Source organism: Cydia amplana, chromosome 9, assembly GCF_948474715.1.
Source record: "Cydia amplana chromosome 9, ilCydAmpl1.1, whole genome shotgun sequence".
In the NCBI taxonomy this organism is placed as follows: Eukaryota; Metazoa; Arthropoda; class Insecta; order Lepidoptera; family Tortricidae; genus Cydia; species Cydia amplana.
In genome coordinates this window covers 8448641-8473327 of record NC_086077.1, presented here as the reverse complement: position 1 = coordinate 8473327, position 24687 = coordinate 8448641, and the positions used below count along the sequence as shown (strand labels likewise).

General features: G+C 41.7%; 2 protein-coding genes and 1 long non-coding RNA gene across 3 annotated transcripts in view; 2 read left to right on the top strand and 1 right to left on the bottom strand.

The window, feature by feature from the left end:
• LOC134651045 (meiosis regulator and mRNA stability factor 1) overlaps nt 1-18700 on the top strand; it is a 48292-nt gene extending 29592 nt beyond the window's left edge. Inside the window, exons 14-22 of the mRNA XM_063506025.1 lie at nt 1574-1679; nt 1857-2012; nt 10184-10378; nt 11632-11986; nt 13871-14023; nt 15080-15247; nt 16196-16353; nt 17005-17104; nt 17725-18700. Coding sequence (XP_063362095.1) covers nt 1574-1679; nt 1857-2012; nt 10184-10378; nt 11632-11986; nt 13871-14023; nt 15080-15247; nt 16196-16353; nt 17005-17104; nt 17725-17765 — 1432 coding nt within the window. The 3' untranslated portion in view covers nt 17766-18700. The remainder of the gene's footprint in view (nt 1-1573; nt 1680-1856; nt 2013-10183; nt 10379-11631; nt 11987-13870; nt 14024-15079; nt 15248-16195; nt 16354-17004; nt 17105-17724) is intronic.
• A 1555-nt stretch (nt 18701-20255) lies between these two features.
• LOC134651083 (uncharacterized) lies at nt 20256-20756 on the top strand. Its single transcript, XR_010097078.1, has 2 exons — nt 20256-20442; nt 20720-20756. It is a non-coding gene; the product is annotated as an uncharacterized LOC134651083 (long non-coding RNA).
• Nucleotides 20757-20914: 158 nt separating this feature from the next.
• On the bottom strand, nt 20915-23662 carry LOC134651044 (NADH dehydrogenase [ubiquinone] 1 beta subcomplex subunit 10). The gene is made up of 4 exons (XM_063506024.1): nt 23489-23662; nt 23279-23414; nt 21940-22079; nt 20915-21114 (listed from the first exon to the last, which is right to left on the bottom strand). The coding sequence occupies exons 1-4, from the start codon at nt 23589-23591 to the stop codon at nt 21008-21010; spliced, it is 486 nt and encodes a 161-aa protein (XP_063362094.1). The 5' UTR covers nt 23592-23662; the 3' UTR covers nt 20915-21007.
• Between the last annotated feature and the right edge of the window lie 1025 nt (nt 23663-24687).

The following is a 24687-nucleotide window of genomic DNA, read 5'->3' as shown; positions in this document are numbered from 1 at the left end:
TGTCGTACCCAGGCTCTAGTTCCCGGTCGAGCGGCGAGCGCGAGCGGCCGCGCACGGCGCCGGCGCTGGAGCCGATGCTGGCGCTGTTCGAGCGCGAGCTGGTGGACCTGCTGCGCGCCGCGCCGCGCTGCTGCATACCCTTCAGCAAGTCAGTACCGTGGTTATTGTATCACTTGTAACTGTCGTACCCAGGCTCTAGTTCCCGGTCGAGCGGCGAGCGCGAGCGGCCGCGCACGGCGCCGGCGCTGGAGCCGATGCTGGCGCTGTTCGAGCGCGAGCTGGTGGACCTGCTGCGCGCCGCGCCGCGCTGCTGCATACCCTTCAGCAAGTCAGTACCGTGGTTATTGTATCACTTGTAACTGTCGTACCCAGGCTCTAGTTCCCGGTCGAGCGGCGAGCGCGAGCGGCCGCGCACGGCGCCGGCGCTGGAGCCGATGCTGGCGCTGTTCGAGCGCGAGCTGGTGGACCTGCTGCGCGCCGCGCCGCGCTGCTGCATACCCTTCAGCAAGTCAGTACCGTGGTTATTGTATCACTTGTAACTGTCATACCCAGGCTCTAGTTCCCGGTCGAGCGGCGAGCGCGAGCGGCCGCGCACGGCGCCGGCGCTGGAGCCGATGCTGGCGCTGTTCGAGCGCGAGCTGGTGGACCTGCTGCGCGCCGCGCCGCGCTGCTGCATACCCTTCAGCAAGTCAGTACTGTGGTTATGTTCACTGCCACAGATTACTTTATTTTATTTTATTTATTTATTTAAGAAACAAACAGTCTTTTATAGTTATATATAACACTGGAAATTTTCTTAAAACTAGACTTACAGTTTCCTTAATGAAAATATTTTAACATCATGTTAATTCAAATTGTTTTCTACAGAGTAAAAACAGAGCTATTTGTGCATACAACAATAAACTAAGAGAAAAATAATAATAAAACTAAAATATAAGAGTACCTATCACAGTATTAAAATTTGTACAATTTTATCAATAAATGTATGTGTATGTGTGTATTACATAATAGGTACAGAAGATTCACTCTCTAACAAAACGCAACTACGATTAGGACAGATATGACCGCTAGGTGGCGCAAGCGCCACGCGCGGCTTATGGCTAGCCACCAAAATTGGTGTGGGACGGATGTACTTTTAAGTACTTGTTGCGACGCGACGAAATCGCAGGTGAGCCACGCTTGCCACTGCTAACCCCCTCCAAATGCACGCTCCGCGCTCAGTTTCACTCTCGACGCCGACCGGCATGGGTTAAAATAAGTGTAGGGAGTTCCGCGACTTTCAGGTAAAGGACGATACACACAGTATACGTAATGGAGCACAGCTCCGGCTCTCATCGCAGTACATTGTTTGTATTGCGTAGGTTCTGTAATGAATGCGGCACGCAACGCAAGTAATGTACTGCGCAGAACTGGAGCGTGATGCATACGAATCTGGTGTGGCTTGGCTTTAATGCTTAACACAGCCTCACGCCAGTGACGTGATAATAATAGGGATGTTAACATGTATTTTGTATAACATAATCTAGTTGAATAGTTGAAATAGCAATTCTTTAAAACATAATTGTGGTTTTAGGTTGATACCAGCTTTCCATCATCATTTCGGTCGCCAGTGCCGCGTAGCCGATTACGGGTTCACGAAGCTACCTGAACTCCTTTCCGCGCTCAGCAGCACTATCGTGGTAAGTGCATAATCTATCGTTTTACATACTATCAAGAAAGCTAGTACAAACACCTTCCAAGAAGTGCGAGTTTTCCGAACTACCCGCATTTGGACTTCAATATTCACTTTTACTTCAGGGTTGCCACTTATGGCTTAATTTTCCCCTAGATATTTTATCGAGTTCGTCCGTTCCCAGGTACTAGGCTCAGGGTCATACCGCATCATCACCATTTCCGCGGCAGCGCAGGGCCGGCGCTGGACCGCCGATCTGCTCAAGCTGCTGAAGGCCGTGCCCGGCCGCGCCGTGCACCCTAACGACATCCCCGCCCTGTACCAGGAGACCTTCGGCAAGGTTGGTCAACGCGTGTCATTACCATTTGTCCACAGGATTTCTAAAACTGCAAGTCGTACACGGCCCTATTCTAAGTTCCATGCGATCATAAGAAGGTTGTTGACCCTTTACCGCATACGAATATGAAGCATTGGCGGATATGATATTCAACTTTATTGCCAGCTATTAAAGTTCGAATTTAAACAAATATTTTTATTACATGCAATAAGGGGTCAAGTAGACTGAGCACATTTTTAACACGTTTTTATTAGGTCGATCTGTATGTAATGTTGCAAGTTAAGTAATGTAATGGAATCTTGCAAGTTAAATTTGATCCACTTCCAGATTTCCGATTGAGCTGAAATTTTGCATACACATGTAAGTCGGGTGACAATGCAATATTATGGTACCATCGAGCTGATCTGATGATGGAGACAGGAGGTGGCCATAGGAACTCTGTGATGAAACAACGCAACCTAATTGGTTAGGGGTTTTTAGAATTGTCTCGATGAGTATTAGTTGTCTGTCGTAAGAAAAGTACAGTCAGCGATAAAAGCTTGTACCAAAAATGAATTTTTTGCCAAAAACTTATTTTCGTAATTTTGTTGTCACTTGTCAGTCCGGAACCTCTTTCCTTCGGCAGGCTACCACTGAAGTACGGAAATTCACAGAAACTAAAAGATTGAATTGCGGATTCTTTGCAGCTTACGTACTTTATCAAACCGCTGATGGTTAAAACCTAACGTTTAAAAGTGACCAGAGCCCGTTTTACGAAAGTAGACGTGTGCGCCGCGCCGGCGCGCCGCCGCCGCTGGCCTTTTTTGCCACGCCGCCGCCGCCGATAAATGATCGGCGTGAAATCGGCGTGACCTTGAATGTTGTTAATTAGCTATTCCGAGTTGGTATTTGGATTACAATATGGATTTTTGTATAATATATGTTACAGTTGTCAAATATAAGTACATCAATTATTAATTAAATGAAACAGAATAGCCAAGTTGCATAAACTATTTGACACACCAAGTAAATTAACTGAGTAATCCTAAGTACTCAAGAAAGATGAGGGGGCGATAATTATGAAGTAGGATTTGTTCCTGTTAATTGGGAATTCACATTGCCTCACATACGAAGCGAAGGCAGAATGCTGAATGCTCCATCATAAGAAGACAAAGAAAACAGGGCTCATGTAGTGGAGTCAAGCAAACATCTGAGAACATTGGTGTGCGAAAATTCACGAGACCTTGACTAAAAAAAAGTCGTGTGCCAAAAATGTCGAGAAGAGAGAAACAGAGTAACAACACTGTAGAAATGTGCAAGCTGTAAATGGGTAAAGCAACATTATCATGTCACTCGATGCTATTTCTTGTAACAAACTGTGCTACTATTGTCGCCTTCCTAGTGGGATTAACAAGAAGAAATACATCGAAATGGCGACTCTTCTGAAGAAATTTGAAGATGCAAGTTTATAGAGGTCTTAAGATCAACAATTTCAAAACCAAAGTAAGGCGATTACAAAAAAGCGAGCTAATATCTTGGGTTGATAACCAGTGCCGGTGGTTGCACCGCCGAGATACGCCGCAAAGCTGGCATGGCTAAGAGTGCTATGGCTAAGGCTAACCTCGACAAGATCTGGAAGAACAGAGGTATTCGACGTGCAACTAAACTGCGCTTGATACGAGCTCTCGTCTTTTCAATATTCCAGTATGGTACCGAAACGTGGAGCCTCAAAAAGTGTGAAGGACAATTTAGGAATGAATGGCAAACGTGCTCGAGTTGGAGCATTGTGAGATGGTAGAGAACGCTATGAAGAGGTCGGCTTGCGGCAGTCTGGCCTCGCGAGATGGAGACAAAGTAAATGTCGTCGTAATCCTCAGCAATGTGAAAACGAGAAAGAAGATACGTCTCAGTGAACCTGGTGCTTCCTGCTTGTACGACAAGAAAATCAATAAATAAAAGCCATAGCAGTCCACTATGTCTAGCAAACTTCAAGGATATTTGGAGTTCTGTTTTGTTAAAGTACCTACGTCATTTTTAATACGATAAGGCAATGAAATCATGAGCAAATTGAGAGTTACCGATCGGATCGAAGGTCATTGGGACCATGTAACCCCTTAATGCAAGCCAGTTACTAGAGAAACTTAAGTTATTATAGCTATGCTATATTCATTTACTGTACGGTCCGTACAAAGGATAACATTTCGCCCGTCAGCACTTTCCGTCACATAGCATAATATACTTATTACCTATTTTAAGACAGTACATGCCCGACCGCCGCGGAGTGTATTCATTAAGGCGCTAATTGTATCATTTTATCATATTATCAATAAATCATTATTTCGGTGGAAACTGCAGTGTTATCATTATCAACTATCATCTCAAGACTGTACGAGAAGCAACCCGTACATCTTTTTGGTCCTTCGAACCGGATCCGAAGGACCACGACGCATCTGCGAATATCAGAATTCAGTACGTTGCCAGAGATGACAACCGAGAGGAAGCCAACCCGCAACACACGCCTAAGATCAATGTTCAACCCAAAACCTAGCAACTACTTACCACATCACTGTGTGCAACGCGCTGAATCATCAACTACAGCTCTTCGAGTTGTTTATAACGCGTCAGCACCTACATCGTCGGGTTACAGCTTGAATGATGAAATGTACAGTGGGCCCAATTTACAATCAGATTTATTTAAATTGATTTTAAGATGGAGGCAATATAAAATTGTCTTTCTCGCGGACATAGAAAAAATGTTTCGCCAGATATTGTGTCACGAAAAAGATCAACTTTATCAGAAAATTATTTGGAGAGATCATCCAAAACAAGCACTACGAGAATATGCCTTAACGACGGTGACTTATGGCACAAAGGCCGCACCATTTTTAGCAATGATGACTTTAAAACAGCTGGCTCTCGACGAAGGTCATCAATATCCTGAAGCAGCAAAAATATTGGATCAAGATTTTTACATGGACGACCTTCTAAGTGGCACGCACGATATCATATCAGCAAAGAAATTGCAAACGGATCTTATCAACCTCCTTAAAGCAGGGGGTTTCAACTTACGGAAGTGGTCATCAAATAACCCCAGATTGCTAGAAGGCGTAGACACCACAAAACAACAATCATTCGATTTCAAACATCAAGAGTCGCAAAAAACCTTGGGGCTGCGATGGAACCCTCAAGACGACGAATTTACATTCCAACTTAAAATACAACCGTCGCAGACTGAAAAAACGACGAAACGCTCACTGTTATCAGACATTTCGAAGATCTTCGACCCTCTAGGGTGGTTGTGCCCTACAACAACAAAACTGAAGCTATTATTTCAATCGGTCTGGAAAGAAGAAGATTTGAAATGGGACGATCAAGTATCAGAAACAATTGAAAACGAGTGGAAAAGTATCAAGCAAGACCTATATCAGATCAATCATATGAAAATCCCTAGATGGTTACAAAACGAAGGAAAGGACACGATCGAATTGCACGCCTTTTGTGATTCCTCGGAACGTGCGTATGCGTGCGTCATTTACAGTGTTATTCGAAGCGACTGTACTGGATCAAGTTCAACGCCCCCAAAGATAACCATAGTGGCTGCCAAATCTAAGCTCGTGCCAGCCAAGAAAGCTGTGTCCCTGCCCAGGCTGGAGCTGAGCTCAGCGTTGCTACTTTCCAAATTATTGAAAAACGTTATGGAAAGTTTATCAAAAAATAATATCAAGCTTTTCTGTTGGACGGATTCGACCGCCGTTTTAGGGTGGTTACAAGGTGATATCAACCGATGGAAGCCGTTTGTATCAAATAGAGTACAAATTATCAAAGAAATTGCATCTTCGGATTGCTGGCGTTACGTCAAATCTGCCGAAAATCCGGCAGACTGCGCGAGTCGCGGAATCAGCGCTACGCAGTTAAAAGAACATCCCTTGTGGTGGACAGGACCTTCCTGGCTATCTACATTTGAAGAAAACCCCCAAGAAGAGAAATATACTACCGATGAAGATATCAAAGTATCAAAACAAACAAACGTCACGACGGTACAAGGCAATAACGTCGTAAGTGACTTAATTATCAAGCACAGCAATATCAACCGTATGACGCGAGTATTAGCATGGATACTACGCGCCGTATCAACATGCAAGCCTACAGTGCCTTATCTTACGGTGGCGGAATTACGAAAAGCAAGAAATATGATTATCAAACATGTGCAACAAGAAGCATTTGGAGAGGATATCCATAACTTGTCTCGACATGGGCAAGTGAAATCGAGAAGTAACATTTTATCACTAAATCCCTTTTTGGACGACAATGGGCTGCTCAGAGTACGAGGAAGAATAGGAAAAGCAAATATTGACCCAAACATGAAACATCCACTTATCATCCCTCACAAAGGTCACGTAACCGATCTTCTCATAGAAAATGCTCACAAATTGACCCTTCACGGTGGAGCTCGTCTGACCTTGAGACAGCTCAGATATCAATTTTGGATCATAGGAGGGAATCGAGCAGTCAAAAAATATATCAACAATTGTGTCACTTGTATACGCCATAGAGCTATGAAGCAAGAACAAATCATGGGAGACTTGCCGGCGGCGCGGTGTAACCCGACACGCCCGTTTTATCACACCGGCGTTGATTATACCGGCTTTATTGACGTTAAATCAAATAAAGGCCGAGGTATAAAGACAACGAAAGGATATGTAGCAGTATTTGTGTGTATGGCGACGAAGGCCATACACCTCGAACTTGTATCAGACCTCAGCAGCTCAACATTTTTATCAGCTCTTCGTCGAATGGCAGCGCGTCGAGGAACTCCACGTCACATTTACAGTGACCAGGGGACAAATTTTATTGGAGCAAACAAGCGACTACATGAGGAAATTATAGACTTGAAAAACACCTTGGACGCAGAGTTCTTCACGACTATATCAGAGATGGAAATTGAATGGCATTTTAATGCCCCATCATGGCCCAGCGCAGTAGGTTTGTGGGAGGCTTCAGTAAAAAGCCTAAAGCATCATCTTCGCAGAGTCATGGGTGAACAGAAGCTGACCTACGAAGAATTATCAACTCTATTATCCCAGGTGGAAGCATGTCTTAACAGCAGACCATTGTGTGCTATCTCTGAAGACCCAGACGACTTGGATTTTCTGACGCCGTCTCACTTCTTATCAAGTGGTCCAAATTTGACAATATACGAAACCGAAAGAGACGAGCGGACGAGATGGCAACTGGTGCAAAAAATATTCTCGGACGTATGGAAGAGGTGGAAATCAGAATATTTGTGTGAATTATCAAAACGAAGCAAGTGGCAAAAACCAAAAGAGAACTTAAAGGTCGGAGACATAGTTATCATTCACGATGTCAACATGCCAGCCGGAAAGTGGGCACTCGGCAAGGTTGTGACCGTTCATCAAGGTCACGACGGATATGTACGTGTAGTGTCAATCAAAACAAGGAACGGATTGCTCAAGAGACCCATTACCAAATTATCAAAACTGCCTGTTAATCAAGAAACGAAAGAAGATTTGAAATCCGACCCCGAACCGAAAAAAGCAGAGCCCGACGTTAAAAAACGACGTCCTAAGAGAACGGGAAATTTACTGACACTTGCGCTCATGCTATTATTCGCAATCATATCACCCGTCCAGTGTGAGCACAGCCTTACGAACATAAATAAACATCAAGGAATTTATTTCGACAAGATATCAAATATGCATCTTATTCGCGACGAATGGAAGCTTATTGCTTATTACAACATGGGACCTTATTGGCAAGGACAAAAATTATTGAAAGAATATCTGCACTCATTAGAAAACATGTGTATCAAGGCAGACAAGCAATCAAAATGCGACGTTATTCTCATACAACTAAGGCACGGATTCGCAGAATTAGAGTATTACAACAGTATAATGCAAGCTCAGCAGCTCACGCGCCCGGCTCGCCGCCGGCGCGGCCTTGCCAACGGAGTCGGATATGTCGCGAACAGTTTGTTTGGAATACTGGACGAACGTTTCGCTCAACAATACGAGAAGGATATCAATCTTATCAGAGATAATGAGAAACACCTAGCGTTGCTGTGGAAAAATCAGACTTCAGTGGTTGAGGCTGAATATAATTTACTAAAAAGAGTGGAAGAGGCCATGGACAAGCAACATAAAATCCTCAACCGCAACTTTATCAATCTTGAAAAGGCGACCAATGTTTTGGCAAAGGAAGTTGTCGCTGTCGAAAACACAAGTGAATTTATGTTATCATCGATTATCACTAACTCAATATTGGTGAATCTAAAAGGCATTCAAGAAACATTATTAGATACTATCACCGACGTTCACCATGGGCAGTTTAATTTTCACTTACTGACTCCAGCTCAGCTAAGGAAAGAGTTAAGCATAATTTCCGGCCAGTTATCAAAGGACTTAACTATTCCAATTGAAAATATACAAACAGATCTACAAGACATCTATCAATTGCTCAAGGTCAAGACAAGGATGACGACCAAGTACCTCATATTTGAAATCAGGATTCCGTTAGCCAGCCGGGACGACTACGAAATCTACCACCTGATACCTGTACCTCAACAGCAAAGTCAAGCAATGATCAGTATTATACCTATTTCCGAGTATGTTGCCATGAACATACAAAAGGACTCTTTCATAACAGTCTCAGAAAAAGAAGCCGATGAATGTATACAATATGATATATCAAATCACATATGCCCTTTACAAAGGCCAATATATCACATGAACGAAGATGACAATTTATGTATCAAGGATAAAAATGAGGCAAAATGCAGGAGTATCAAGCAACCTTGCATGGACAAATGGGAAAGGTTGAATAAACAAAACAATTATCTATTCTTTACCTGCGGTCATCGAACCATAAGAATCATATGTAAATCTCAAGTTACCGCCGAGCAAATAAGCGGAGCAGGCATTATTTCTCTAGGAGATGGCTGTGTCATTAAAAGCGAATCTCTCACAATATTCGCCCATAAATATCACATGAACAACCTTAACATCCAGCCAGATTTAGTGAAGATAGTTATGCCTCCTATTAATAATATCATAAACTTATCAATACCTATACATGAAGACAACGTTTCTACGTCTATTAGCATGGATTTCAAGAAGCAGTTTTTGGATATCGATCGACAAGTCGAACAAATGAAGGCTAGTGAAGCTAGTATCTTAGCCACCCGATTATCAACCCATGACGTCCACCAGTACGTCCTTGTATACTTACTACTAGGCGCCGCCATAGTAGTACTCAGCGTGTATCTATGGAAACGCTTGCGTCTTCGCTGTTCGGCGCGGATACCTCCTGTGCCCCCCAGCGACGCATCTGCGAATATCAGAATTCAGTACGTTGCCAGAGATGACAACCGAGAGGAAGCCAACCCGCAACACACGCCTAAGATCAATGTTCAACCCAAAACCTACTCGAGGACTCACCTTTCAAGAGCACGGGGACTCAACAAGGCCACGTCACCCATCGTTGGAGGACGCTTCGCAGCGAGTGAATGATTTAATATTGTGTTTATTTTATAAGTTTTATCATCTTATTGCATAATTTTATAAGTCTTATCTTTTTGTAATTTTTTATCTTATTTCATCTCGCGCCCGGGAGCATGTACGGTCCGTACAAAGGATAACATTTCGCCCGTCAGCACTTTCCGTCACATAGCATAATATACTTATTACCTATTTTAAGACAGTACATGCCCGACCGCCGCGGAGTGTATTCATTAAGGCGCTAATTGTATCATTTTATCATATTATCAATAAATCATTATTTCGGTGGAAACTGCAGTGTTATCATTATCAACTATCATCTCAAGACTGTACGAGAAGCAACCCGTACATTTACAAACCCTATTTTACTCACAGTCTATTCAAAACAATACGTAGTTCATTGACTAGCAACCTGGGTTGATAAAATTTTCAAGAAAAACAACAAATTAATGATTTTTTCTTAAGAAACCTGAAAGTCAAGGTCACGCCGATTTCACGCCGAAAACACGCCGCCGCCGCCGATTTTTTGGCAAACGCCGCCGCCGATCATTTTTTAATCGGCGCACACGTCTATACGAAAGCCTGGAACTTGTGATACTTGCAAAAATGTGTTAACTCCTTAAGGAGTTAATAGAGGAGGTATGTAGAATCGGGTCCCTATTTTCAACATGCGTGTTGCAGCCATTCTCTCCGGCGGACTACGGCGTGTGCACGCTGGCGGAGCTGATGGGCCGCGTGGCGGGCGGCGCGGTGGCGGCGGCGGCGGACGGCGCGGTGGCGCTGCCCCGCCGCGCGCCCACGCCCGACGAGCGCGGCCGCTCCGCGCAGTTCGCGCTGCAGGCCGTCGAGCTGCTGTGCTACACGCCCAACCTGAGGGTACGTGTCGGCATAGAGAAAAAAATACATAGAGTGCTCACTCCATACATCAGTTCAGACTATTAATTTCAGTATCTACATCTAGCATCGAGTAGCGGAACTATCAGTACTGCTACTTGACAATAGATGTAGCACCGACCGGAAAGTCTTATCTCAACAGCATAAGACTTTCCGGTCGGTGCTACATCTATTGTCAAGTAGCAGTACTGATAGTTCCGCTACTCGATGCTAGATGCTAATAGTCTTTTTGGTACTAAAACTGATGTATGGAGTGAGCACTCTATGTATTTTTTTCTCTATGGTGTCGGGTACGAGGCCGAGGTTGCGCCAGTCTGTCACCGGTAGTGCCTCCGTTGTCTTCCACGGGTGCATGCCCGCGGGCACCATCGCGGGTGAAATGCGTTCGCGTCCGCGCCAGTTAGCGTTTTGCAAGACAGCAGAGGCACTTTTAACCTTTTAACCGCCAGCATAGAGAAAAAAATACAGAGAGTGCTCACTCCATACATCAGTTTTAGTACCAAAAAGACTATTAGCATCTAGCATCGAGTAGCGGAACTATCAGTACTGCTACTTGACAGTAGATGTAGCCACCGACCGGAAAGTCTTATGCTGTTGAGATAAGACTTTCCGGTCGGTGCTACATCTATTGTCAAGTAGCAGTACTGATAGTTCCGCTACTCGATGCTAGATGTAGACACTGAAATTAATAGTCTGAACTGATGTATGGAGTGAGCACTCTATGTATTTTTTTCTCTATGCCGCCAGCAAATTTTTGATCGAGCGTGCTCGTGTCGCCACCGACAGTAATTGTACGACGCAGAGTAAAGTTGGCATAGTTACGGGAGTTATAAATGTGCTGTAAAAACCAAATCAGATCTTTGTCTTATTTATCAGACTGTGGCGAAATGAGCCGGATATGTAATGTGTTATATATCAGACTCTGGCGGTTAAAGGGTTAAAGCGTCCTGCGTCCGCAAAATTTTATTGTATAGAAAATTTCATACTTCACTTCTGAGGAACGTTGATCAGTCCGCTAATGTACATCATTATAAATCTCGCCCATGATGAGACGAGAATCTAATATATAATCGATTATAGGACTCTGGATGAAGTAGAAAACAGCCAACAATGCTGGTTTTGTGGCGTATTTTTAACTTTACGCACAGAACTTTAGCATCATATCCTAATCCTATTAAGATCTCAATGCCAATATTCCCTATCGTCGTATATTTATAATGAAATATTCCTCTCAGATGGAATTCTCCCGCTTCGTGCCCGCCTACCACGCTCACTTCGGCAGCCAGCTCCGCGTCGCGCACTACGGCTGCGTCAAGCTCATCGACCTCTTCGAAGTTATCCCCGACGCTGTCTCCGTATACACTGAACCAAGCGGCGAGCGGGGCGTGAGGCTGGCCATTCGAACCGCCCGAGCAGTACTAGCCACGCGATTCAGAGCCCTCGGCCCTGTGACTTTAGAGAGCCTCCCTCAGGCCTACGCGGCGCAGTTCGGCGCCACCCCGCAGCCGGACGTCCTTAATGCCTCGACGTTGGAAGAGCTGGTTTACGCGACGGGTGGCTGTGTTGAGAATGGCCTAGTTCGTGCCCCAGGTGTGTACCTATTGTGCATATTTAATAGTGTCCGACCGAAGATTCGGTTTCGGTTTCGGCCATAAAATCATGTTTCGGCCGTAGTTTCGGTTTCGGCCAAAAACGGCCGAACCTTTCGGCCGGGCCGAAACGTACAAAATAGTACTTCGTACTATGAAACTAAACTATGTGACAAAGACCAGAAGTTGGGGAGCAAGTAGGGCAACAATGTTTATGTATACAGACATTTATTGGTTTTTAAGAAAACACAATTCCCCTAATGATGGCGCCACCAAAATGGTTACCAAAGCGGTTTAATGAAATTTTTTCAACGATTTTAATAAACTTGCAAAAGTTTCGGTTTTGGTTTCGGCCGAAACTAGAGTCAAAGCCGAACCTTCGGTTTCGTTTTCGGCAAAAAAACATGTTTCGGTCGGACACTAATATTTAATGCATATCAATCACAATTTTCAATGAGCCTAGCCGCTGGGATAAAGTTAGGAGTTAGGACCTCTGGAGGCCTTAGTCCGGGGGACTTTTTATTGTGTTTGACATCTATTTCAGCATCTGAGAGTTAGTCCCACGAATATGCGGCTCATATTTTAAATTCATTTTCATCACACTTGCTCGAAAAAGATCTTATTTCATGCAGGTGCACTGAAGGACAAAGGCCTATATTGTTCCCGCGGGAGTTATAGTTCACTAATTCATACGAACCTAGTAGTTTTAAATGAGTTTTACATTATACTGACGTTTATAAATAATTTTATGTGTATTTTTAAAAATATTTAATTTGATTAATTTAATAGCCTCCTAAGGCCCAACGAAAAATTGAGTATGTAGTCAGTACGGCCCGTAGTCCTACCAGTAGTACTATTGTTTTATACTCATTCAGACCCAAGTACTTAGAAGACTTTTTTTAATGTTATTGTATTTATACAGCACCTACTACAGCACTTAGTTGTTTTTTTTGCGAACTTGTCAAAGGGCTCACAGACAAAACAAAACAGTCCTTTAGAAGCCAATTTCAATAAGCGCGTAATTTAAAAACAAAATGATGGGTTTTCCATTAAGTCCTACTGGTAGGACCGTGGTACGCTATGACTACACAATTGTTGAAGGAGCTGGGTCTGAATAACAAAGTTAATAAGTACTATGGGTAGGACCTTGGGCCTTAGGAGGATAGCCGTTTAAATTATTTTTTACACATTTTTCGATTATGGCTGAATCCGGGTGCCTGTGCCTTCGAATTCTAACCTTGGCAGACAATATGGCGAACGAATATTTGAAATGTCACCGTATTTAAGAATGATCACGCTTAAAATTTGGTATTTTCTTCGCAAGTGTGATGAAAAACATTGTGTGTAACTCCGGGAGTAAAAATATTGTTGCTCGAGTCTTTAATTCACTCCAGCCTGCGGCTGTCGTGAATATATATCTGCCCTGCTAAGCCGAAAAGCGCTATCTCAAAAGAAAATTCATTGCTAACAAACTTTAGTTTCTCTAGCTGAGAATTCCATTTTCAAAATCATTTGACGACCGGTCTGGCCTAGTGGGTAGTGACCCTGCCTGTGAAGCCGCGGTCCTGGGTTCGAATCCCAGTCAGGGCATTTATTTGTGTGATGTGCACAGATATTTGTTCCTGAGTCATGGTTGTTTTCTATGTATTTAAGTATTTGTATATTATATATATCGTTGTCTGAGTACCCACAACACAAGCTTTCTTGAGCTTACCGTGGGGCTTAGTCAATTTGTGTAATAATGTCCTATAATATTTATTTATTTGTTTTTGAGATAGCGCTACTTGGCTTAGGAGGGCAGATATAGACTCACGTACAATATTTCACTTCCCCCCCCCCCACGTTGCACAATGTACTATAGTAACTATTGCCTTTCTCTGTACAGGTGATGCCCCGCTGTGGGTGACGTCGTGCCTGGCGGCGTGCGCGGTGCTGTCTGCGGACCGCAGCGTGGCGCGCGGCAGCACAGAGGACTACTTCTCCAGCGCCTTCAGGAAGCTGCGCGGCTGCGACCCTGATGTGCGACGACTGGCGTTAGGTACGTTAATATAACATTAACTACAATCATTTTCTCAAAAATGTACGGCAAAGTCGACGTTGCCGGTTAAAAAATAGGTCGCGAAGTGCGTAGTTTATGGTCATTCAAAAAATTAAAAAGTTAAAAACATTGCTGTCTCGATTTCGGGACTGCAATGTTGCATACAAATTACATTATTTAACGAGTTCCAAACTTTTTAAAACTTTAAATGGCCATATCAAATGAAGGCATAGGTCCATTAAACAGCCAAACAGATGATCAGCACTTATTATTATAATGTTGGTACCGCGACTATTTCTCAAATACGTTGGCGTATTTTCAACAGAAAAATACACTTCTTTTTTTTTAAGGGCGGCAAGCAAATCTTTAATGGTTTTACTTTTTTCTGTGAAAATTAGAACGTTGCTTCTGTTAAATATTTATATTTCTTGCACCATTTTTGAGAAAAGCACTATATATGACTCGGCTGGAAGGCTACTTGCTGGCTTCGGATTCAATTAAACGGACTCCCAAGGTCGTCCGTTTAAAACGAATCCTCAGCCTGCAAGTAGCTACTTCCGAACCTCGACAATAATAATGTACTATTACCTACTTGCTCATCGATGTTGTAAGCGCCTTACCTTGGGGAGACACTGGGAATAAACATCGACCCATTACCATCAACTGCACGGTTCTAATTTGTGGCTTAATTCTCAAACTTACCATTCACATAGTTACTATGTGTGAATAAAACGGTCAAGCACACCGCATACAGTTTACACTCTCTGTTGCAGATGTTTATAAAATCGTTTACTATAGTTACATTTCTCAATTGTTTTAATAACAAAACTTCCGTGAGACAAAGACATAGTAAATATATTAAAAACTGGTCACTCACGTATCACGGGGTACTCACGGTGACGGTCAGTCTGCGCCGGTCCGTCACCGTAAACGCAAGCTCCTGATGACACTTCTCGGTACGAAGTGAAACATGTCGAGCGTTTTTCGACTTAAAATACGTGAGTGACCCGTTTTTAATATATTTACTATTTCTCAATTGTATTTACATTTTCCTAGCTGGAGTGGTATTGACGGACGCGCGCCGCGTGCAGCTCACGCCGGCGTGGCGTCTGGTGTGGCGCGTGGCGCAGATCCTAGCCGATCGGCCCGAGCCGATGCCCGCCATGGACGTGTTCGTCGAATACACCAGTCGCTTCGAACCGCTGTTCCCGTGCGCGGACTTGGGTGAGTTCTTTTGCATGAACGTATCAAACATAACTAGTAGTTCGCCCCGAACTAAGAACTCGCGTTTCGCCAAAAAGATCAATTGAAGGCAGTGCTACTTAGTCGTGAAGGGATCAAAAACCGCGTGCGATTTATTGCAAGATCTGTGGAGCCCTTAATTGATAAATTTAAGTCACCATAGAGATTAAAATAAACTGTATCTGTGGCAAGCCGTAATCTTTCTTGTCAAATGTCAAATACTAATATTATGTTTATTTTATTTCATTTTTATCTTGCTAATTATTTTAAAATCTTAAATTAAAAACCAATATTATAAATGTGTAAACTGAGCACTTTCATTTGATACCAAACTCGACCTTATTTTCTTGCAATTAAAATGACCAGAATAGCAAGACCCCTCACAAATAGCTTTTTAGCATTTTAAGCTCTTCTAGCTCAATAATCTCTTGATCGAGCCTGCTCAAAATTTAATGACTAAAATATAATGCCCTCAACTATACGTTCACCCAATTACATTTAAATTAGAACAAATTTACTTAAGTTATTGTGTATCAAACTATCCTCTGATAGTTCAGCTTAAAAACATCGAAATGCCGGGACGTGCCCCTAGCCAGTCGTGTGTTCCAAGTTGAATGTAAGAACTTTACTTCGCTTCGCTCGCTCGTTCGATTAAACATACAGTATTGTGTTTGACAAGTGTTGGGTCCATACGGAATGAGCCTGGCGAGGAAATAGCCTTGCGAAACAACTCATGCGAAAACGTGCGACGTCAGAGTCAAAAACACGTACGGCCGCGATGTTTCCGACTTGGCTCCGTATACGGACCTCAGTCTAAACTAAAGTATGATACCGTTCATTCAATGCCCGCGTTAAGTTCCGTGTCATAAAAAAAAGAAACATTCCTCAGAAAAAAAAGATACACTACAATATTGATTTGGTCTGTGGCAGGCTTCGAGTCGGTGGTGGATTTCCTGCGGCACTACCGCGAAGTGTTCGTGGAATTGGGCGCGCGCTGGGCGCTGAGCGCGGGCGTGTCAGCGCCGCGCTGTCTGGGCCCCGCGAGGCAGGTGGACTACTCCGTGCACGACACGCCGCCGGGACAGAAGGTAACATTTAACAACTGCCAATGTTCAAATCAGGGATGTTGCGGATGCAGATTTTTTGACATCCGCGGATGCGGATATTTAAGGGCTCACATCCGCGGATGCGGATGTCAAGATTAGGTACTTAGAAAACGTCAAATATTACATTTTCAGTATTTATGTACAAAAAAAAATGTTTAGTATTTGAGCAAGAATATAGGTGCGTTATATTTAATAAACAGTAACTTCGCCGACTTTTTTGGATCTAGACGATTTCGTTATACGTAATGACGAAATTACCTAGCACTAACGCCGCCGCTAAGACGTTTCTGAGGGCCTACCGCGAACCACGTTCGACGTGTTGCCTCTCTGTCGCACTTGTAAATTCGTACGTAAGTGTGACAGGGAGGCAAAACGTCGAACGTGGTTCGCGGTAGGCGCTCTGTACCGACTTGTTCGACATCCGCATCCGCATAAGCTCCGCATCGATTATATGCGGATGCGGATGTTGAAAATAATGCGGAAGTTCCGCGGATGCGGATGTTCGCAACATCCCTGGTTCAAATGACTATAAATAGTGTTTATAGTTTAATTTCAGCTTTAAACCCTAAGACAAAACCGCCCTATGATTACCGTGCACTCTAGGCATTATATGCTTATAATGGTGTGTTGCAGGGTTCCCGCGTGTTCGAGTCCCCGAAGACGAGCCTGTGGTGCTCGCCGCCCGCCAGCGCGCTGCCCGCGCCCACGGCGCTGCTCGTGCAGGAGAGCAAACGTAAGTAACAACTGGATCATTAGAACCTTTTTTCTACTCCCGTACTTTTATTTGTCATTTAAAGGGTCGTGCACACATCTTTAAAACCCGATCTTAAAGTTGTCAAGACAAGTCTTTAGTCTATGCCCCAAAAAAGAATTTGTGCAGTACACGCAGTATCTTTTTGGCGATTTTACGATACTTCGTGTAATGACCACTTAAAAAATATTGAATGAAAAACAGTGTTGCCAACCTTACTTTAAATGTCATCTCTGACAAATAAGTGAACCATAGACATGTTTTTTTTTTTAATTTTATTCATTCATTCATTCTTTTCCCGCCCGTACCCTCCATTTTTGCTACTTCTTGAATTCAAAATATTTGTTATATTTACAATTTTATATCAAAGTAAGTGTGCTTGGTCGTAGAAAAAGTATTGTATGCAACGTTAACTGAGTCAAAAAATACTCGTGGCGTCTTTATTAACAATTTTCGGCTTCGCCTCAAATTGTTACTCACGCCACTCGCCTTTTTTTGACCTCTCTTAAACAATGGTTGCATAAAATACTATTCTAGAAGTCTCGTAATGAATGGAGGATTGTGTGATGATTTCTGGTTATAACCCAATGTTCTTTCCGCAGGCCGCATCCGCCTGGCGGCGCAGTTCGACGCCTTACAATAGGCTGTTCCCAGCAAGGTGATACATTCCTTCCAATTTTTATCTCGTGAAAATTGCATGCGTTCCAGCGCCACCCCAGCTATATCAGGATTGTATCCAGGGTTGCAACGAATTTTATCATCTAGACTAATTAAAGTGTCCTAAAAATGTGATGTCTATAACAATAATGTTCTATATGTGTTTATTAGGGTTAAGATATTTCAACGCATTCGGAAAATGTTACAATGCATACAATTTTGTACCCTGATCAAAATGAAATCAGTGTGTACTTCGAATGTTATGTTAAAGTTATTTTAGAATTGTGTATAGTCCATATTTATTTCTCCCCAATTTTACTTTATTGACAAAAAGTATTTCTCGTTTATGTTATAGGAATGTTTCGAGTATTTACTATTTATGTATTGATTGTCCCTAATCAGAGGTATATGGCATTAGGTTTGGTCTGTTCATTAATAATGATGCACCGATTAATGAATGTGAAGTATTAATCTTTTTAACATTTGACATTTTTTATTTTAGGTTTGGAAGACTAGAACGGACCTAATTATTATTGATATTTCATGCATTTTACTCTTAACGATCTACATTTATTATCTTATCTTGATCAGATCGATTTGTCTGTACGTCTAATTTTATTAGTTAACGCAAATTAGAAGTAACTATGTTCGTTTTTCTATTTCGAAATATCAATAATTATCTAAGAGGTCTAAGTCAAGCTCAAATATTAGTAGGTATATGATTGAATGTAATTATTATTTATACGTAATATTTAGAACTGTAAATAACATTTTCCGAATGTTCTTATAAAGTACAATATAATTACTGTATGTTTGTTTCGTCGTAAGAATTTTATCCTTTATACATGATCTCCATCAAATCGCTATAATTAGGCCTTACCTGTTTTGTTGAAATGTATTAATAATTGTTACTGTACAGTCTTAATTGTTTTACTTCGTCGGTTATAGAAAATATCACTGTTTCAAAGTCCTGTAATTTTTAGACAACAATTTTACTAAATTCTTGAGATATAAGATTTTACATCGCGATATGCCAGGTTTACATTTAGAATGATATCCACGACCGAATTGTGGTCGGTTTTAGCTACAATGTTAAGAGTCAATTATAAAATGTGCAAATTTTTTACCATTTTTTGTATATTTAAGTGATAACACGTATAAATAAATATTCTCTGACAAAAGAAAAATCGTGCTCGCTCTGGGATAATTAAACTATGACTAGTGTGTTTAGAAGCAGCTGGATATCATTGAAGCTGTCGTTGACTCATAGACGGTTGTATGCATCTGTTCCGACCTGGTAGAATACTTAGGTTCATGTGTTTCGCGGAGTTTTGTTCGTCGATATCGCCCGCTGCTCGCAATTCCACATTGATAATTAGGGTACTAATATATTTTCTATGTAAGTGTGTATCTTACATTGTTAAGATGTGTTGGACTGATAAGGTAGTGTGCGATGACCGCGACATTCCGGTATATGCTAAAGAGGTCTGTCGTGGCGCAATGCATTTATGAGGGTTTTTATGGTGCGTTTTCTAGATGGTTTGCAGCACGCGTTCGAAGCGCAACAAGTACTTAATATCTTCTCTGTATAATAGCCGTGTGTATGGATATGTTAGTCTTGTAAATAGTGTAACCTACGTGCAACACTTCTACTGTGATATTTCATTAGTATTATACCAAGGACGCAACTGGTATCGAAATTAATCCTATCATTTTAGTACATAAATATATGCGTTAAGAATCATGAGCTGCATATTGCTAGGTGAACTCGATTTATTTATGTATATAGTGTACATATGTTTAACACGCGCAAAATGGTACAAAGCGTAGCATAAATTTATTTAGGAGTCGTACATGATTGTAACGCCGGTCCGGCCCTGGGTATCGATGTGGAATGTCGGCGCGCGGGTCAGTTATTCTTGCAGCGTTTATAACGCTCTGTTCCTTTGACAGCAGGCCGATCAATTACCTAAAGACGTCCACCGTCGCATCAAATGTTAATAAATAATGCAGTCTTTTATTCTTATAAAATCGCTAATAAAGCTTTGGTTTCCTCCGAAAGCGGTGCCGTCATATAGCGGCCGTCTCCATACAAATACTACGACATCCATATTTAGCCGTATTATTTAGTATGGAGACGGCCGCTATATGACGGCACCGCTATCCTAGGAAAACCGATCTTAAGCGCGGTCAGAGAAATCGAGCGTTAACAACGCACCAATTGAAGGGATGTTTACAAAAACAACATAACTGACTACACTGGTTGACACCTGAAACGATTAACAATGTTTTTAAAAAAGTGTCAACCGCTCTAAGCAGTTGTGTTGTTTTTGTAAACATCCCTTCAATTACAACCCGCCCGAGATCCGCGTCAGTAAGGCGGGCCTTACGCCGACTGCGGATCGCAATATAATATGCAATTATATGGGTTACAATTTTAATTTACACCACTGCCAGTTCGCATTTTGAAGTGATCGTAAGGGGCCACCGCGAACATCAAAATTCGTAATAGTCTGTCTCTATCTGCATTATTGGAGCGACAGAATGGATATACACAAATTTCGATTTTCGAAGTTTGCGGTGGCCCCTTGTCCTTGTATTTATAATTAATCTTGAAATATTGTTTCATAGATGTTTTTATTTTGAATTTACTTAAGACTGTAGTGTTTTAAGATAATGTTGTTTTTACTCTTATGTGACCAATATCAAAGTTTTACAATTATAACACTAAGGTTTATAGATTTAAGTATTCGAAAGTACAGTAAGAGGGTAATTAATAAGATATAATTATCTATGTCTTCATCATTCTGTGATCTTTATTTTCTGTGTACTGTAGTGAACACTAATTCGTGGTTTCCGTTCATTGATTTGTCACCAATAGTGAAATATCAGTGTTTGGATGTAGTATGTTGTTAGTATTGCATGGAAAAATGAATGTAGTGTTGGAAAATAAATGATATTTTTATAATAACTAGAATCTTGTTTTTTTATTTACTTGAAAAAAAAAAACTTATTCTCAGTGACGTCACCTAGCTACTTAATGTGGGTGATGGTCCTGGGTTTGAATCCCAGCACATATTTTGGAAACAAGCACGAATGTCACTAATTTAATAAATACAGAAATAACACTGAAAATAAATACTAAACTTTGATTTATTATACCGGACCAATGTCTATATTACATTATAACATGTACAGGAAACTAATCAGAAACGCTGATAATTTCATTTACTTAGTTTGGTCTGACAGGGGACCATTGCGCTTCTCCCAAATCATACGATGTTTTTGTTTCATGTAACATTTCCTGGCATCCGCATATCCTCCAAGGTCGCCATCTACGGAATAAAAAAACATCTAAGAAAACGCAATATTATTTTTACCTTTTGGACGCCAATGACCGATATATCCGCACCGTAGGTTCAACGCCAAAGACCGATTAATCGGTCACATATCACAGCAACATACCTATAGACCTACGTGCATATGCATAAAGTTCAATTTCAGTTTTGACACTTCGGTGACATGGCGACAGCGTGACAGCTTTTGTGTTTGACACGGCGTCGAAAAGGTTAACCATGTTTCTAACTTATCCATTTATTTTGGGTTGTGCATCATATGAACGTGTCCCTGATTGACATGGTTGATTGATAGAAAATACCATTTGGCAAGGGCGTCGCGCGTGGGCTAAGGGGGGGCAGTTGTTAAGGCGGAGGGGCAGGATTTCATACATTTAACCCATTGACCGCCACAGTCTGCTGTGGCCGTCATCGAAAAGTCTTGCTACGGACGCCAACGACGGCTACAGCCAACAACTTCGCCAATGTAATAGGGATTTACGTGGGACTCCGTAAAGTTCAATTTCGCTTAAATAATTGCGATCGCCTGGCGTCGGGAGCACGGCATATTCCTTCGCCGTCTGGCGGTTAAAAGGTTAATTACAAAGTTTATTCTGTAGGTGTGGGAGAAACACAGTATGGGCCACCTCACGCCGTCTTTTGAGCCTCGGCGTTTAGTCAGCGCCATAGATTAGTATATGTTATGGTCAGTGCTATGGAAAATAGCGTCGCTGCGTAGTTACGTTGCATCGAGCAGCACAAAGACTTAACTAGACGTCGACACTCGGGAGACGCTAGTGTGGGGTGCCTCTAAATTGTACTTACATTTAATAAACCAGGCCTCCTCAGCATCCTTGTACTTGTCCCACAGAGATTTGCAAACGGTCAGGTGGTCTGGAGCCTCATACAGCATACAGTCTTCATAACGCTGGCGGAGGATGGACAGGATTTCAGAGTCTACAGCTCTGAAATATAAATAACACGACTGGTTTATTCTGTGAATCCACTACAGTTTAATTGATAAATTATCTTTCTTAGCCTTTTAACAGCTTAACATTTTTTATCTAGCATGCTCGTGTCGCCGCCGGTAAGAAGTTACACAAAGTTTCGACTTATTTATCTGACTGCAGCAAAATGAGCTGGATACCATAGTATACATATCTAGTAGTAGTAGACATATCTTATATATCAAACTATAGCGGTTAAAAAGTTAATGATTCTGTTGATATCATCAAGCCAAGTTTAAATAAAAGTGGCTTAAAGCTGCCCAATAAAAATGTAGACTATCAGGGCATTTTCACTTAACTGTGCACCTTTAACGGCCCGTTAGCAATCGTTACAAAACTGACGGTCAATGTCAAATCCCATACATTTTGTCAGGAATGTAACAGTTAGACGTTACCATAGAGAAAAAAATACATAGAGTGCTCACTCCATACATCAGTTCAGACTATTAATTTCAGTATCTACATCTAGCATCGAGTAGCGGAACTATCAGTACTGCTACTTGACAATAGATGTAGCACCGACCGGAAAGTCTTATCTCAACAGCATAAGACTTTCCGGTTGGTGGCGACATCTATTGTTAAGTAGCAGTACTGATAGTTCCGCTACTCGATGCTAGATGCTAATAGTCTTTTTAGTACTAAAACTGATGTATGGAGTGAGCGCTCTTATGTACTTAAGTCGCACTTAGTGCAAGTTATAATGAAAATACCCATCAATATCATCTCTTCTGCCTGATCCAAGGTTTTCTAGAAGTGATAACTCATCTCATGAGCAAAAGATCACTTGTTTTTTACTTCTGTCCTGTTTACTACAAACTAATTTTGTCAGTAAAAAAATCACTTATGACTAATCACTCACATAGAAATTAGCTTCATAATATTTAGGTATTAAAAATTATGAATTAATATACATTATTAAAATGAGTAATTTCATTATAATTTCAAAACATGCAATTAAAAATGGTCACTTAAATCACCTGGTCTGTGGTCTGGTAACTACCAAAATGGGTTCCCAAAATGTGTCAGTTACACCAATTTGATTGTTCCAGCAGAGGGGATGTGCAGTAATGTCCCTAAATATAATACTGATAAGAACTGAGCAATAGCTTACATTGTTTACTAGAAAATTACCCCTAAATAATGTTGTAAAAACTAACCTATCACGTTTGAACTGCGCGTTCGCCTCGAAGTCACACACTACATCGTCTGTGTAGCACTCGTCGATAGTCGGTACCCGGCGATACTTCTGGTGGTACCACGGGTACTTCTGCTGGTTGGGCTCCACGATCGACTCTGAACCAAAACACAATTTTATTGTTAACCCCAAACACTTACATAACTAACTTTCAGTGCTCAAAATATATTACCTCGGAACCATGTTACCGGTGCATCAACCGTTTTATAAAGTGCGCTCATAAATGCCTTGAAAGCATTATCTTCTCCTGGCACTTTCGTGTCCCCAGCGGTCATTTTCGTTGTATTTATGTAAAATGAAATAAGTAATTGATGGAAAATAGACTTTCGATTATTTTGACATTGACGTTACGGCATGAGTGGTGGGGATAACTGACAGAACGGGATAGTCTTATGTATCTTTCAGTAGGAGTAGCAGCGAAAGCGCTATTATTGTTTATCCTTGTCACAGTCTCACATCTTGTTTTATTCCCCACCGTAAATTGACCACCGTGATTGGTCGAATTCATTTGTTGCCCACCATAATGCGACGCTATGATTGGTCGAATTTATATGTTTTGTCCCTCACGGAGGCACGCGTAGACCACTTCTATAGGATGCTACCTTCTATGGTAACTAACATGGTAGTCATTAATAATTTTTTTTGTCAAAAGACCGTCTCATTTCAAACAAAGACTCTCTGTCTCTGTCCAATTTAGAAAATAGAGTTACAGAAAAAATAAACCATTTTGAAAAGACACTCCTCAAATGTTCAAATAAGTATAGTTCGTCAAACCAATTTGTCAGTAATTAAGAACAAAAAAAAAACTACATAATACTCATCCTTTTCTTTTGGGTGCTAGTACAAGTGTAAAACAAAGATAGTATATAGTTTGTGCGGAAGAGAAGAGTCGTGGAATGTATGGGGCCCAATACATTTCACGACTATCTCTTTCCGAACAGACAGTACGATTCTCTCTGTCTATGTTTTAAATGAGACAGTCCTTTGACAAACTATATTAATAATAGCTAGCTAGCCCGCGACTTCGTCTGCGTGGAATTAGTTCCAGCAGTTAGAGGAAGTATAGCGCCTGGATAAAACTAATGGCAATAATTTGGAGTATAATATGCTTAATTGCTTACAGCAATTAACAGGCGTTTCATTAATTTTCTCATTTCCACCCCCTTTTCATCCTCTTTAGGGATGACTTCCGAGATAAAAATTATCCTATGTCCTTCCCCGGGATTCAAAGTCAAACTATCTCTATGCCAAATTTAAACTAAATCCGTTCAGCGGTTTAAACGTGAAGAGGTAACAGACAAACGGAAAGACAGACAGACAGAAACACTTTCGCATTTATAATACTAGCTTTTGCCCGCTACTTCGTCTGCG